This window comes from Aquarana catesbeiana, linkage group LG13 (assembly GCF_042186555.1).
Source record: "Aquarana catesbeiana isolate 2022-GZ linkage group LG13, ASM4218655v1, whole genome shotgun sequence".
NCBI lineage: Eukaryota > Metazoa > Chordata > Amphibia > Anura > Ranidae > Aquarana > Aquarana catesbeiana.
In genome coordinates, this window is record NC_133336.1 from 102,427,269 (window position 1) to 102,445,011 (window position 17,743).

Genomic DNA, 17,743 nt, shown 5'->3' on the forward strand with positions numbered 1-17,743 from the left:
TCGCACTTGGTACAGTAGTACAGCAAGGTGCTCTACAGGTCCCAGTCCGTTGCGATTATTACTGGTGTGACCTAGTTCCTGAAGACCCCCTCTATGGAGGAGTGGGTATGCCCTGGCAAAGCAGGAAGTTTTCACCTGGTGACACACCCCTGAGAAGGACCCAAGAACCTTAGAGGGTTGAGTCTGGGGCTTTCCTTCCTTATGGGGACCAACCCCCCCCCCCCCCCCGCCAACAACACCCCAATCCCCTTCCTGCGGTTGAGCCCTGGGCTCCTGCTTTCATAGTGTAGATGGTGGGCAGCATGAGTTTTAGGCTGGAAGCAGTGTGTCACAGGGTGGCTGTGATGCTTTAAATGATCTGTCGTGGCCGTGCTGCTATGTGGCACTAGTTCCTACTGTTGTACTAATTCGATTTCATCTCCTGCAACATATTCATATGGGCAGTAGCCTGCACTGTATACATATTTCTGCCCACTCAGGGTCCATACCTCAGGCCCTCCAGAGCCTGGATGCCATCTTAAAGCCGTATTAAACCAAAGACCAAAAAATTTAATTTTATTACAGCTTACCAAACCTTAGGTGTGGTGGCTGTATTTTCCTTTTTTAGACTTTTTCTCCTCTGTTTTCACTTGGTGATCTGGCCAGTAATATACCTCCTGTATTAGAATGCCCCCATTCTGGATGAATGCACACAGGGGCACCTTTTGAAGTCTGGGGGGAGAGGACTGTTAGATGTACTTGCATTTGTAGACTTTAAGGAATGCACATTTGCATGTCCTAATTTTTCCCACTGCATAAGCAGTTTTTACATTTCATGGTGGGTGAACTGCACTCAAGTTTGTAGCTGTCACAATTTGGGAGGCCGCTTTCACCAAAGGTAGACTGGTTGACCAGAATTTAGGATAGCGGTTGGGTGGATGGTGGTGAAAGCCACAGAGTGGATACAGAGGACTTAGCTGGCTGCTCACTTGGCGTAAGTGAGAGTCTAAACAGGGCTAAGGGACAGAGTCTTATGATACTGCTTGGCCTTCACCAGAGCTCCAAGAGGTGGAGATGGTGCGCTGCATGCAGTATGTAGGTTACGGTTCTCTGACTCACCCAAGCAAGCTACAAAGAACTGCCAGCACTGAGACACTGGACTCCCCAGATGGCAGGGGACAAAAAACTGCTGTGCGCTCGGCAAATCCACATTGGGGGATCTGGGCAATCTCCTTATGAAAGAGCACTCCGTCCAAGTCGTCTCTGCCAACATCCAACATGATATAGACACTTCAGAGCTTCGGCTGGTTCTCCCAACTCCAGAAGTCTGTGATGGATGTAATCGCTTGGAATACCTGGGCCTAGTCCTGGACCCAGAACTGGGTGTTTACTCTAACTGCTCATGTCCGCACCAAGGAATTTCTATCGGTCTACTTTTGCATGAGAGTTTTGGGCTTAATAATGGCCTCCTTTATCTACAGCTCAGTGTGCTGACTGTGTGGGACAAGATTCCTCTGAACTGACCCATGCGCCTGTCTCCCAAGGCCAGGATATTGCCCAGTCCTGCACTGGGTATGGTAAAGTCCTTTCTTTAGTTAATCTGAACGCTTCTCTTGATTGCTTTGTGCTTGGAGAGAGTCCATGGGAACGCCAGACTTCCTATCAACATACTAGAACTACCGGCTATTTGCCTGTCCATTCAGCTGCGGAACAACTGAGGAGGGTTCAGTTGGACAACTGACAATGCCACAGCAGTGGCTTAAATCAACCATCAGGGCAGCATCAGAAGCCAGGTGGCTCTTCAAGAAGCCAACTTAATTCTGGCTTTGGCAGAAAAAAAACATCAGTCTAGTTGACAGTAAACATTTCTTATTTCACTCCAATATACCGCACAATGTGTACAAATATTTCCCCTAACTACAACACACATGCTCCCTCCACAGCCTATGTATGTGCTATTAAACCTAAATATAATCCACTACGCTGGAAAGTAAATGTCCTTGTGAAATAAAAGTTCAATCACAAATTGTAATTATATATCCAAAGTCACTGGGATCCACCTCATTGCACTCCTTGTTTCACCATGTGACCACTCTTCTCCCAAGTCGTCCTCTTACATTTGGTATATGACCTGTGTGGGCATTAGGGTAAAAAAAAAAAAAAAAAAAAAACCTGCTTTTAGAACCACTTTAAAACTCTCCCTCTGGCTTTCAAATTGCAAAGCTGTGGTAGCCATGAGACAGACATGTCAGCACAGGCAGAAATCCAGGCTGTGTACAGCTTAGGTTCCTTTTTTTGACGATTAAACCAAGTACCTGCAAGTTACCTGCACTATTATTAGGCCAGCCATACAGGGTTTAAATTTCAGCCGGTTCAGCAGGAACTGGCAGACATTCGAACTGTTAATGGGCAGGCTGAATGTACCAAGTTGATCGTTCAACTTGGGTACAACCAGCCTGCTGGATTCTCTTGCGATTATCGCTAGCGGTTGCTAATAGCGTTAGCAATAATCAGTCTTTCAGTGGGGACTGTCTGTTGATGGGTGACTCGAGTAGATTTCTTTCCTGCAGGAAAAAATAAAAACGCTCCATGTATGGCCGGACTTCACGTTAAGTATAAGTAAAATGTTAGGCCACTTACTAAACAAAAGAAGTTTTACTGTGCTTTTTAAGAAACTTGCAGATTTCATTGTCCCATGTCTGATTTTTTTTTTTTTTTTTTTCTTCTCCTTTTAGGATAATGGGGTTAGCCTAGTCGATTATGTTGTTCGATATTATCTTCGACACTTTGACAACGTGAGTTCACCCATTTCCCCACCCTCCTTTTTTGTTTTCCATTTTCAGGTCACACTAATTATTATTCTTACCTATACTATTTAGTCACATTTAGTATACTATATATAATACTATTAAGTAGCAGAAGGACTGACCTATTGGTTTTTGTTCTGAAACATATGTCCTGTAGGATGCGGGTACAGAGAAGAGTATATTTCCGTTGCTGGAACCTCAGGATTTCTTTCAAGCAGCACAGGTGAAATTTGAGGACCTAGACAAAGATTTACGAAAGTTGAAAAAAGATCTTCAAGGTATATATTGCTACTTCAGTTGATAAACCTAAATCTTGTTAAAAAGGGTGTTTTTTTGTTTTGTGTTTTTTTCACACCAACATGTATGCTCATGTGCCTAGGTAGTTCCTCCTTTTGATCGGGGGCACTTTGCCAGGGGAGTTCTTTAGAGCCTTCTATTGATATGTGGATCCTTCCATAAGTATTGTGAGCAGTGCCTTCCTTCTTGACTAGGCTTTATTCTCTACTGTATTTAGGAAGTTATTTGGGGAAAACAAATAATATTAGGCATTATTGTTATTTCCAGCTGTTGTCTTTTTAATATTGTTTTTGCAAAGATTTAAAGAAGCAGTTGATGAAAAATAGGCCTGGAGAGCTGAAGTCCATGAGGACAAGTAATGTTGCACTACGTTTTACCACTGCAACTTCCAGTTGAGCCTGTCCTTACAAAATACACACCAATAAGCAATTTTTATTATGACAACTTGACGGGTAAAGTGAATAACATTGATTATCTTGTTACAATGGTACATGAAAACGGGATATTAAGCAGTAAATGAACATGTTGTCCCTATCGTTTTGTGTTAAAAGATGAAAAAATGGGCACGCATAAGAATTTAAGTGACTTTGACAAAGGTAGAATTGTAATGGCTAGATGACTGGGTCAGAGCAACTCCAAAACTGCAGCTCTTGTGGGATGTTTCTGGTCTGCAATTGTCATGACCTACCAAAAGTGATCCAAGGAAGGAAAACCGGCAACAGGGTTATATTTAGCCAAAGCTCATTAAGGCATGTGGGGAGAAAAGGATGGCTTGTCCAGTCTCAACAAATAGTTATTGAAGCTTACATTGCAGAAAAAGTTAATGCTGGTTTCAATAGAATGGTGTCAGAACACACAGTGCATCACAGTCTGCTCGTATTGAGCTGCGTAGCAGCAAACAGGTCAGGGTTTCCTTGCTGCCCTGTGTCCACAGCCAAAAGCACCTACAGTGGGCACCAGAGGATCAGATCAGGACCACTGAACAATGGAAGGTGTCCTTTTTGGTGTTGACATGACCTCCATATTCTCCAGATCTCAATCCAGTTGTGCATATTTGGGATGCTGGAGAAACAAGTATGATCCGTGAATTTCCCATCTCACAACTTACAGGATTTAAAGGATCTGCTACGGACTGCTTGGTGCCAGATACCGAAGCAACCCTTCAGAGGTCTAATGGAGTCCATGCCTCAACAGGTCATGGCTGTTTTGGTGGCAAAAGAGGACCTTCTCACTATTAGTTGGGTTGTCATATTGTTATGGCTGATTGGTGTGTGTGAGATAGATGGATAAAAAAATATACACACACACAAAACAAAATTGATTTCTAGACACGAACTTTACTATTTTACTCTTGCCTGAATTTATGCTTGATATAGCTTTTGATTTATCTTATTTTTGTATTGATAGGACAGAATCCTACTATATTACAATGTAAATGTAATCAGCATCAACTTCTGTTGCTTGTTTAAAGTGGAGGTCCGCCCACCACTGCAAAAATTAAAAGCGAGCAGCTGCTGACTTTTAATAATCGGACCCTTACCTGTCCTAGAGTCCAGCAATGTCAGCACCGCAGCTGATGTTTCCAGCTGTTGGGTGCTTGCCGTCTCCATTGCGAGTAAGGGAACCCGGCAGTGTAGCCTTACGGCTTCACGCTGGGAACCCTACTGGGCACACGAGAGGCTCCGCTCCTCTCTCCTACTGGCCCGGCGGCCGGGGAGGGAGGAGGAGGAGGGAGCCCCAGCGTTGACTCAAATACCTGCAGCTGAGGCTCCCAGAAGTTGGGGCAGGATACCTGTGAAAGACGGGTATCCTGTCCCCCCTCTCCCCAAAAGCTGCCAAATGTGGCACCAGAGGGGGGAAGGAGTACAATGAGCGGAAGTTCCACTTTTGGGTGGAACTCCGCTTTAAGAAAAGCTGTACGCCCTGTGTCTATTCAGTTTGCTCAGATACAAGATATACCAAGCTGAGCTGGTACTGCATATTCATTTGTGCTGTCTGTGTACACAATCTGTACACAGTCATGGTTTCTAACAAAGGTAAAAAAAAATTGTGCTTTCGTCTTACTTTTACTCTTACACTTTCGTCTTATTTGATGCTATCTCCAAGCAGTTGTGTATACTGCTGGACAAAGTTCCACAAAGTCTGGGAATTCAGCAAAGTGTAATTATATAATAGTTTTTGTACTCCTTGTAACCCTTTTCTTGGGTTCCTTTGAGGGACACTGCTTTTCTTAGACTTTCTGATTATGCTGCCACCTAAAGAAGAAATGAACACTGGAAACAAAAACCCATTGGCCAGCAAAGGATAGCCCCACCCACAATAAGTAGTACCAAGTGCATAGAAGTGAACAGAGGAAAATGGATTTCAAGATAAGGATTTTACAATGGGGGGGAAAAATCTTATTTTCTTTCTCGTCCATTGAGGGACACAGGAAATTTTTAGACTGAAGAATTGTCCAAAGGCAGTGCAACGGGATGTGGATAACTTGGCAACAAAGACTATCAGGGACGGCCTGTTAAAGAGCCACCAAAAGGACCCAATGCTTGAAGCGTCAGATAAGGCCTGAAAATCCTCTTCATTGTAGAGCAAGAAAACAAAAACCGAAGACCATGTGGTAGTCTTGCAAATCGGAAACCATGCATGATGCCGAAAATAACAAAACATTCACATATCTAGTAGAGTGCACCTTGACAGGAAAGGCTGGGGCCCGTTCTTTAAGACCATACTTTTGGAGGATAGTCTTCACAGAAATGGTGGATCGAGAAACCAGTGTACCCTAATGAGGTCCATCTGAAATACAAAATAAATTCCTTTTCCTGAAGAAGCAGTGGCTGAAAGAGATACTCTAGCCTTGAAGCACATCTAGACAAGGAAGGGAGTTTTTCTTTTTGGCGAACTGGAGCAAGACAGAGGAGCTTGAAAACAATGTTGAGGTAAATAAAAAAAAAACACCTTAGGCAAAAAGGAAGTTCTGGACCTCCTGCTAAACCAGACATTTTAGACATTCTTCATGTAGCATGATGGATACAGAAATCACCAGCTTGTGGGTGAAAGGGAGAGCAGAATGTCTCCATTCTGGTTATCTTTGAAGTGTAGAGAACCAAATTCAGATCCCACAAAATCAGAGGAATTAACAGAGCGAGCTACATAGGATACAAACTGTAGAAAAGTCTAAAACAAGGAGTGAAAGACCAATGGTCTCAAACACAAACAGACCAAGCAGAAACCTGGCCCTTTAAAGTGCTGAAAGCCAAAGAGCTGGTCCAGACCTATCTGCAGGAGGGAAAGGATTCATAACATTGTAAAACTCCTAGGGTGGACACACAGAGACTCACTACATGAAGTATGCCTTTCATCTCCAATGAAGTAGCCTTCCTAGCTTTAGCATAATGGAAACCACAAATTTAGAGAACTTCCATGCTGTTAAAGCCAGTGAATGTGAAGTAGGATGGCAAAAACGATCCTTGGGACAGATCTGAAAGGCTGGCAGAACCCACTGAGTGTCTGCCAGGAGCTTACCAGGTCGGAATACCACATCTACCTGGGTCAGTCAGGAGTACCGGAACCTCTCTCTGAATCCGGAGAAGCAGACATTGAAGGAGTTTTATTGGAGAAAGAGCATAGATCGAGGGGGGGCTGTTCCCATGGAGTCTCCAGAGCAATCCATGGTTAGGGGATGCTGTACTCGAAGACAAACCTGTAACATTTTGTTGTTGAACCTGGGAGGCAGAAGTTCCACATTGGGCTTTATCCTACATGCCACACAGGTCCTGGAACAGTCCTCCGTGTGTAGGGATCCCTTCCCCAGGTCCAAGTACTGCTGGCTGAGCAGTTTCTTCTACCAGTTTTCTATGCTTAGGCAGAAAAAGGGCAATTGTATAATTATGCCCAGAATCTGAACTACCTGTCTTGCCGTGGAGAGGCTCCGAATTCCTCCCTGATGGTTTATATATGCTACTACTGTGGCATTGTCAATGTGGATTTTCCAACAAGATGGTTCAAGGCTGCTCTAGACAGCCTTAGCAGTCTTTAAACATCTTTCGCTTCTTGCCATCGGTACTCTCCTGGAGAAATAATCTTGTAGTGACCCAGAAAACCTTGTAGAACAAATGCTTCTGATACAAGATTTTCACTACCCAGCACCTTAGCCGTGTGATGGCAAAACCAGGATACTTTTAGCAGACTGTCACAGTGGTAATTAAAAATGACAGCCATTCATGTTTTGACAAGATACAATCACAAGCAGGAGCAATTGAGGCGCTCATTTAAATTTGACCACCATAATAAAGGGAAAAGAAAATCCCACAAGTGGTCTTAATAGGCACAGACCGGATCTTGCTTCAGAAAAAGCATAGAGATCACAGCTATTAATGAATCCACACAGGGATCTAGACCCAAGCCAGAGCAGTCCATTGTGTCTTGTCAGATTTAGCGAGTGGGTAACTGAGTAGAGGGGGAACCTACCAGCGCTGTTGGCTCACTTTAGAGACTTTTGGGCTATCCAGCATGAATCTTTTCTTGAAGTCTGATGTACAAAGTCTTCTAAATTAACAGAGAACAACAAAGCTGAAGAAAACAAGGCCATTCTCCTGAAGACACTCGTGCAAAAAAAAAAAAAAAACTGAAGCATGACTGCTGTGGGCAGGGTTTTCCTGTGCTGGCCATCCTTTTTGTGTTGCATTGTCCATTACTCCTGTAGACGGCAATATAATATGACAATCTAACAGTTCCTATGTCCCACAATGTACAAGAAAAATATTTTCCCATTCTCCATTGATACACTTATTCCTATTATGATTAAAAATATTAAAAGGCAAATGTCCCTCATGGCTGAGATTAAAAAAGTATCTTTTGGCAAGGAAAGAACCATTCAGGCCTGTAATGCTGCTCAATATTTAGAATCTTTATTTAAATATTTTACAAATAATCATTGCTGGGAAACTAAGGAGTAAAAAGATAAGAATTCAGTCTGGGCTATGAAGCCTTGGAAAATCTGTCCTACGACTTGGACCGATAATAATAGATACTTTTATTTCTGGGCAATATGATAGATAACAATATAAACAACACAGATACTTTGTTAATATATGATGTGCATAGTAATAATAAAACTGAACTTGGGGTGGGAGGTTTTATACCCGTATACACCAAATCTGTGGGAAATAGACTTCAAACATGCAAGAATTCCTCTCTGTCATCTGTAAGGCCATGTGTTTAACTCCATCGAACTTGCTTATTTAATAAGACAAATACTTTTCCCCATGATTGTGAAGTAACAACTTAACAGCTCCTAGGAAAAGATTTTTCAGTCAGTAAAAGGCGCTTTGTGCAAGCAAAGGACAGGGCCAAGATTAGAAAGATAGTTTTAATGCTGGGACATAAAATAAACTGTTGCAATGCTCTGCTTATCCTTTGACAAGCATGTTTGTGGCTAGGGGATCAAAGGCTGCTGCGCTAACTACATCATACATAGTTTAGTCTCTAATATAAGTGTAAACCTTGCACTTTTTTTTTTCTTGTTTCTATAGTTAACACGTTTTGGAAATAAAGCTGTATTCACACTTTGGTATCCTTTAAACTGTATGAACTTCTTTTTTTTTTTTTTTTATGTCAGTTTAGTGCTTGGCCCACCCTGTAATAGGAGAGGCTGCTGACAGAAAAGGTACAAATAGAAATATAATCATCTGCAGCACCACACCATCGGAGTGCTAAAAATAAAATTAAAAAAATAAATAAATATATATATATATATATATATATATATATATATATATATATATATGGAGATATATACAGTATCTCACAAAAGTGAGTACACCCCTCACGTTTTTGTAAATATTTTATTAGATTTTTATTTGACAACACTGAAGTAATGACACTTTGCTACAATTTAAAGTAGTGAGTGTACAGCTTGTATAACAGTGTAAATTTGCTGTCCTCTCAAAATATCTCAACACGCAGCCATTAATGTCTAAACCGCTGGTAACAAAGGAGTACACCCCTATGTGAAAATGTCCAAATTGGGCCCAATAGCCATTTTCCCTCCCTGGTGTCATGTGACTCGTTAGTGTTACAAGGTCTCAGGTGTGAATGAGCAGCAGGTGTGTTAAATTATCGCTCACTCTATCATACTGGTCACTGAAAGTTCAACATGGCACCTCATGGCAAAGAATTCACTGAGGACCTAAAAAAAAAGAATTGTAGCTCTACATAAAGATGGCTTAGGCTATAAGAAGATTGCCAAGACCCTGAAACTGAGCTGCAGCACGGTGGCCAAGACCATACAGCGGTTTAACAGGACAGGTTCCCCTCAGAACAGGCCTCTCCGTGGTTGACCAAAGAAGTTGAGTACACATGCTCAGCATCATATCCAGAGGTTGACTTTTAGAAATAGACATATCAGTGCTGCCAGCATTGCTGCAGAGGTTGAAAGGGTGGGGGGTCAGCCTGTCCGTGCTCAGACCAATATGCCGCACACTGCTTCAAATTGGTCTGCATGGTGGTTGTCCCAGAAGGAAGCCTCTTCTAAAGATGATGAAAAAGAAAGCCCGCAAACAGTTTGCTGAAGACAAGCAGACTAAGGACATGGATTATTGGAACCATGTCCTGTGGTCTGATGAGACCAAGATAAACTTATTTGTTTCAGATGGTGTCAAGTGTGTGTGGCAACAACTGGGCGAGGAGTACAAAGACAAGTGTGTCTTGCCTACAGCCAACCATGGTGGTGGGAGTGTCATGGTCTGGGGCTGCATGAGTGCTGCCGACACTGGGGAGCTACAGTTCATTGAGGGAACCAAGAATGCCAATGTGTACTGTGACATACTGGAGTAGATCCCCTCCGTTTGGAGACTGGGCCGCAGGGCATTATTCCAACATAACAACCCCACACACACATCCAAGACTACCACTGCCTTGCTAAAGAAGCTGAGGGTAAAGGTGATGGACTGGCCAAGTATATCTCCAGACCTAAACCGTATTGAACATCTGTGGGGCATCCTCAAAAATGGAAGGTGGAGGAGCGCAAGGTCTAGAACATCAACCAGCTCCGTGATGTCCTCATGGAGGAGTGAAAGAGGACTCCAGTGGCAACCTGTGAAGCTCTGGTAGACTCCATGCCCAAAAGGGTTAAGGTAGTGCTGGAAAATAATGGTGGCCACACAAAATGTTGACACTTTGGGCCCGATTTGGACATTTTCACTTAGGGGTGTACTCACTTTTGTTGCCAGCAGTTTAGACATTAATGGCTGTGTTGAGTTATTTTGAGGAGACAGCAAATTTACACTGTTATACAAGCTGTATACTCATTACTTAACATTGTAGAAAAGTGTAATTTCTCCTATGTTGTCCCATGAAAAGATATAATAAAATATTTACAAAAATGTGAGGGCTGTATTCACTTTTGTGAGATACTGTGTGTGTATATAGTTATATATCGAGAAAGTAAATACAGACAAATTTTGATAAAGTGCATATCCACTGTTCGTCCCAATGTAAAATAATTATATGAAAGTGCCTTAGTGTCCATAAAAGTGCAATGAAGTCCTGTATAGTCCACACAAATGTCTGGTTTCTCTTCCTCCACCAAAGACAGCTGCACTTTTCTTCACTATGCAGGCTAAACACCATCCCCTACCTCATTATTATTATTATTATTATTATTATTATTATTATTATTATTATACAGGATTTATATAGCACCAACAGTTTGCACAGCGCTTTACAACATGAGGGCAGAAAGTACAGTTACAATAAAATTCAATATCGGAGGAAGCAGAAGGCCCTGCTTGATAGAGCTTACAATCTGGTGAACACTAGTGTTGGGCAAACGGTTCAGCCCAAGCATGAGTTGGGGACGAACATTGGCTGTTAAGCCCGTTTGGGGAACACTCGAATTTTCTGGGTGTTCGGCGGGTGTTCGGCGGGTGTTCGCCCAGTCGAAAAGCCCTGCAGTGCCCTGCAGTGCACTGCACAGTGCATTCTGCACCCTGATTCCGCAAAGCCAGCCACACTGCGTCCTTAACCTCTGATGAGTCATCAGCTGTCAATGGGCTTCTCTGCTGACAGCTGAATCAAAAAAAAAATTTGCCCTTCGGGTCTGGTATGGATTTTAAGGAGAACCCCATGCCAAAATTGAAAAAAGGGCATGGGGTCACCCCAAAATCCATATCAGACCCCTTAACTGAGCATGCAGCCTGGCAGGCCAGTTAAGAGGGGGACGAGCGAGCACCCCCCCCTCCCCTCCTGATCCATACCAGGCTACATATCCTCAACATAGGGGGGCGAGGGAGGGTGCTTTGCATGATGATGGGGACAAGGGTCTCTTCCCCACAACCCTGGGCTGTGGTTTTGGGGGTCCGCGGGCAGGGGGCTTATCGGAATCTGGAAGCCCCCTTTAAGCAGGGGGCCCCCATATCCCCCCCAGGTGAATGAGTATAGGGTACATAGCCCCTACCCCTTCACCAAAAAAGTGTCAAAAAATAATAAAAACTATTTTTGCCAATTCCTTTATTAAAAAATAAAGTGTCCCCCAATGTAGATCCATCGCCCGCCGACCTGAAAAATAAAAATAAAATCGCAAATAAAATGAAGGCAAACTGCCAAGTGTTTGGTTTGCCATTGACCGTTCTGATATAAGTAAGGGCGGGGCCACCTAGTGACATCACCTGGTGGCATCGCCCCCCCCCCCCTGCAACATCAACCGGTGCATGCTGGGATGGTGACGTCACGAGGGGACGTTGCCAGCTGGTGAAATCGCCAGGTGGCCCCACCCTTCCCTATATAAGAGCTGTCAAACGACAAACCAGCCATTTGGCTGTTTGCCTTCCCAGCGGGCGTGACGTTTTTATTTATTTTTTTCTTTTTCTATGTGGTGGTCGTCCAGATTGATGATCAGGGGACACTGATTTTTTTTTATTAAAGGATTTGTCAAAAACTGTCTATTTCTTTTTGACAATTCTTTTTTGTGAATTCGAGGGGTGGGAGTCGGGGGCCTCCTTGTTAAAGGATGCTTCCAGATTCCGATAAGCCCCCACAACCACAGTCCAGGGTTGTAGGGGAAGAGACCCTTGTCCCCATCAATATGGGGACAAGGTGCTTGGGGGGGGGGGGGCAAAGCCTTAAAATCCATAACTAAAGGGTCTGGTATGCGGTTTTTTTTTTGGGGGGGGGGGGCAAACCATCTCTTATCTTTAACCATCATTTTTTTTTTTTTTTTTTTCTTTAGTAGCCAGGTGCCAGCAATAGCAACTGCAAGTCAATTTCAATTTAAATGTGATTTGAAATTTAATTTTTGCTGCAGCATGTTCTATACATGCTACAGATGCACCACTTTACAGGCAAATTAAGGGAACCCCCCAGACATTATATTTTAAAGACATTTTTCATTTTTATTGATGCACTTTAAGCATAATTAAAATCGCTGCTACTGAAAAAACAATTGTTTTTTTGTGTTTTTTTTTTAATTGCATTCAGTACCCGGACCCCCATACCCCTTTAATAGCCAATCACTTGCATATAAGCCTGGGCGTTTCTACACGCTATTCAAAATGCCCATGTGTGAATGCAGCCTAAGGATCATCACAGGCTGCACTTGTATCCATCGTACTCTCCTCTCTCATTCTCAGGTCCACTCCAAGCTGCAGCAAATAAAGCTCACACCACAGCTGACAGATAAAATATAGTGTAGTATTTATTGCATCATGTGAGTAACATAAAAAGCACACCACAATAAAGGGAATAATATGTTGTAAAAACCAAAAAAAAAAGCTGTAACTCGCACAAAATGCCACTGCTGACCAGTATCAAGCAGCGGCGTGATGTCCACACCGAGGAGAGTACTATGTCTGGATACATGTGCTGCCTGGGATGATTCTTACCTGAGATGACATGCTAAGTTGGCTACATTTGTTGTAGCTCTCTGGTGAGTGCTCACTTTGAGGTGAAGTATGGTGTTTAGCCTGCACAGAGAAGACAAGTGAGCAGTCTGCTCACATAAGGCTGCTTTCACACTGGGGAGGGGGGCGTTAGCAGTACAGTGCCACTAAGTTTTGCGGCTCCTTACCACTGTAATAGCAACACTTTTCGGCCGCTAGGAGGGCGCTTTTAACACCCGCTAGTGGGTGAATAAAGGGTTAAAATCACCGCTGCCGAAGCGCTTTGCTGTCGCTTCGGCAGCGGTGCCTATTGATTCCAATGGCAGGAGTGGTGTATACACCACTCCTGCACTGCCCAAAAGATGCTGCTTGCAGGATTTTTTCTAACGTCCTGCAAGTGCACCGCCCCAGTGTGAAAGCACTCAGGCTCTCACACTGGAGCTGCAGGGGAGGCGTTTTTTCTGTGCTATTTTTAGCCCAAGAGCGTGTGAAAAATGCCCCAGTATCAACGTGGCCTAATTTGTAACAAAAACATCTTTGCCATTCTGAAGCTTCCCTCCAACCACTTTGCATATTTTATATTTACTGTGATCCTGTACTTGCCAAATATGCTGCAGAAATCTCCCTCCACTGAGTCTGGCTGCATCTATTTTAACTGTGCGCAGCTGAAGCTGTTGCCTGTTCACTTCCTGGATTTACAGACACAGAGGCACACCTCCAGCCCTGCAGCTTTCATTGGCCCTCTTATCACTCATTCCCCTCCCTTCCTGGCAAACTCCCACGAGAGAGAGAGATCTGTGCCTGATGTCATAAGCCTAAGCTTTTTACCAGACAAACAGGAATTGGGCTGTATAAGGTATTTACTGACAGAAAAAAAAAAGTTTTACTATCCAAAGTTAAACCAAGGGCAGAAGATTTAATAGATGGAAAGTCGAAAAAAATGACTTTAATTCGCTTTAACTACCGCTTACAGTGATCAGAATGCACGGTTATGTTAATTTTGTTTGGTATAGGTATTGCTCCAGATTTAGTAATTAGAGGAAGACAACTGTAAAAGACGAAAAAGAAAAGTAATTTGGTTACTTTACGAGTTGAACAGCAACATTTTGATTTAGAATCTATCTTAAAGTAGACCTGTCAATAACTTTAAAAGTCATGATTCATCTGCATGTTGCTGACTGGAGGAAGCATTTTACTTGCGCTCCCCTCAGTTATTCCTCACTGAGAATGTTGTATCATCTTGTCGGGTAACTTACAAGTGAGAAGGCAGAAGCTTTTCAGTTGGCTGAGACAACCTGCACACGCAAGAAACATAATGGCTACTGCACAGGCACCAGGATATACACGATCATATCCATGGCTGAGGCTGTCGGTCACCTGCTGTGTGCTCGAGGGGGGGTGAAGCCATCACTGAGGAGTCTGTTGCATCAGCTTAACCTGTTAGGAGTGACTTATGCAGAGGGAAGAGACAGTAGAGAGAAATTTGGATTGTGGCAATTACATACTATAGAAGGATATGCATTGCTCATTTTTCATGTCAGAGGTTTACAACCACTTTAAGCCAGTGCATGAGATTGTACTTGACATATGCAAGAGGTTGGGTTGGGATCGTTTCAGAGCCTGTACTGGCTCTGTGGCATCAGCCGACAGTGAGCTGTAGCACGCTTTCGGCTGAAAGAGGACTACAGAACAAACTGCACTCCTGTGATCCGGAGGTATAGCCAAAACTACGTGAAATTACCCAAACACTTCTAACCTAGCTGTTAAAAACCTTCTGTGTGTGGTTTTTTTTTTTTTTTTTTTTTTTTTTTTTATTCAGTTGTGTGCTGCAGTTTTTGCTAGCACAGATCGTCAAGTAGAAGTGTCAGTAGTGGCATTTTTTCTTAATTGGATTTGTTCTGTATGTAGCTTAAACCTCTGCGGAGTGGAAGCTTTAGGACTCAACTCATAGCTCAGAATTGGAAGGTTTGTTTGCATAACCTGGACCTCTTTGTGTTATCTTCTATTTCTTGACCCCTTTTCTGTAAGCTTTGCCAACGTGATAGCTTCCTGATCCCCTCTCTCCAAAAGGGCTAATGCTTACGGTTGCCATTTTAATGAGCGTTTGTCACTCTGATTACTCTGTGCTGCAATGTATAGTTTTGAACACGATTGCAATTATTGCCTATTTCAGTTTTGTGTACCTTTTTATTGGTAGTAGAAAATAAAAATACTAAACGAAGGTGAAAATGGAAACCATGGGTGAGATCTTATAGTACTTGCGCAATGTTACATAAAACCTTTTTACCTAAATTTTTGTTTAAAAATAAACTGTGAGGAGAACATTGTGAGCAGAGCAGGGGAATAACTAATTTTTCATCATCTCGCTTAACATAACCATATACTAAGAAAATTTGCAGAGTGCCCCATTCAGTAAGTGAAAATTCACTGTGCAAAATAACCCTAATGGATTAATTTTATGTGTGGTACACAATAAGCAGGTAAATGCAGAGTTCATGCAATTAATTTAGGTATATAGCAAGGTGTACAGGCCGGGAGTCACTTCATTCATCTATCATTGCCAGAGTTTTAGAGTTTTCCACTTCCGGTGATAGATCGCCACAGAATCTGCAGCGACCTACGCCATGTCCGGCCCCTCCCCTGTCGCCTCTGCTGTCTTCTGGGAGACACACAGGTCCCAGAAGACAGCAATGACCAGTTAGGACACGCAGCGTGACTCAGGCATGCGCAGTAGGGAAGCAGGCTGTGAAGCCGCAATAATAAACCGATCATTGTGTATATGTATGTTTATGTATATATTTTTTTGTAAAATCTTTATCATAAAACAGTGAAGTCATATCACAGTTAAATTACAATAATCACATTTACAGCAGTTGTGGTCAACTTTCTTAATATGTAGGCTTCAAGTGTAGCTCCCGTTATCACCAAATGGCCACACATAAAGTTCTGTGAATACTCACCAGAGACAGTTGACACTAGAGCTGCATGATTCTGGCTAAAATGAGAATCACAATTTTTTTGCTTAAAGTAAAGATCACGATTCTCGCGCAGACATCTTTCACGATATACAAAAAAATTGGGCTAACTTTACTGTTATGTTTTTTTTATTCATTAAAGTGTATTTCTTCTAAAAAAAAAAAAAAAAAATTGCATTTGAAAGATCGCTGCGCAAATACACTGTGACATAAAATATTGCAACAACAACCATTTTATTCTCTAGGGTCTCTGCTAAAAAAAAAACTGTTTGGGGGTTCTAAGTAATTTTCTAGCAAGTGGTTAACTGACTTTATTTACAGCCTGAAGTTCATTCTTTTGATCTAAAAGAACAAAATTGTTACAATTTTTCTCTTTAGCAATGTTGTGAGAAACTTAGCAGGTTGCCTGTTTTTTTTGTTTGTTTTGTTTTTTTTTCAGAGCTGTCAGCTTTAGCAGAGAACTCTCTGCACTAAATTGAGGAAATGCTTTTTAAAGATTGGGAGAGGGTAGAATCATGATCTTGATTCTTTAATGATTAATCATGTAGCTCTAGTAGACACACAACAAGAGATGGTCAGACTGGAAACAATACAGAGTACGTCAGAGATTGAAGACATGATACAAGAGACGGTCAGAGACTGCAGATATGCTAAAGTAGTTGTTGGAGACGGAGACCTATTACAGGCTGCTGAAAATCACTACTGTAATAGGGCAGTAGGGAAACACAGATTAGTGTATGAGGGTTTCACAGAAAGTGCCAAACGGCACCAGGGCTCAACAGCATTACATGCATTGATAAATGCAGCGATACAGTGGGGACAGAAAGTATTCAGACCCCCTTACATTTTTCACTCTGTTATATTGCAGCCATTTGCTAAAATCATTTAAGTTCATTTTTTTTTTCCTCATGAATGTACACACAGCACCCCATATTGACAGAAAAACACAGAATTGTTGACGTTTTTGCAGATTTATTAAAAAAAGAAAAACTGAAATATCACATGGTCCTAAGTATTCAGACCCTTTGCTGTGACACTCATATATTTAACTGAGGTGCTGTCCATTTCTTCTGATCATCCTTGAGATGGTTCTACACCTTCATTTGAGTCCAGCTATGTTTGATTATACGGATTGGACTTGATTAGGAAAGACACACACCTGTCTATTTAAGACCTTACAGCTCACAGTGTATGTCAGAGCAAATGAGAATCATGAGGTCAAAGGAACTGCCTGAAGAGCTCAGACAGAATTGTGGCAAGGCACAGATCTGGCCAAGGTTACAAAAAAAATTCTGCTGCACTTAAGGTTCCTAAGAGCACAGTGGCCTCCATAATCCTTAAATGGAAGACGTTTGGGATGGCCAGAACCCTTCCTAGAGCTGGCCGTCCGGGCAAACTGAGCTATCAGGGGAGAAGAGCCTTGGTGAGAGAGGTAAAGAAGAATCCAAAGATCACTGTGGCTGAGCTCCAGAGATGCAGTCGGGAGATGGGAGAAAGTTGTAGAAAATCAACCATCACTTCAGCCCTCGACCAGTCGGGGCTTTATGGCAGAGTGGCCCGACAGAAGACTCTTCTCAGTGCAAGACACATGAAAGCCCGCATGGAGTTTGCTAAAAAAAACACTCGAAGGACTCCAAGATGGTGAGAAATAAGATTCTCTGGTCTGATGAGACCAAGATAGAACTTTTTGGCCTTAATTCTAAGCGGTATGTGTGGAGAAAACCAGGTACTGCTCATCACCTGTCCAATACAGTCCCAACAGTGAAGCATGGTGGTGGCAGCATGTGGGGGTGTTTTTTAGCTGCAGGGACAG

General features: G+C 42.6%; 1 protein-coding gene across 4 annotated transcripts in view; it reads left to right on the forward strand.

Moving 5' to 3' along the window:
* The window catches only part of FMN1 (formin 1), a 482,430-nt gene that overhangs the window by 410,036 nt on the left and 54,651 nt on the right, over window positions 1-17,743 (forward strand). For all 4 annotated transcript variants that reach the window (XM_073609885.1, XM_073609886.1, XM_073609887.1 and 1 more), the window contains 2 exons: window positions 2,715-2,774; window positions 2,944-3,064. In XM_073609885.1, coding sequence (XP_073465986.1) covers window positions 2,715-2,774; window positions 2,944-3,064 — 181 coding nt within the window. The remainder of the gene's footprint in view (window positions 1-2,714; window positions 2,775-2,943; window positions 3,065-17,743) is intronic.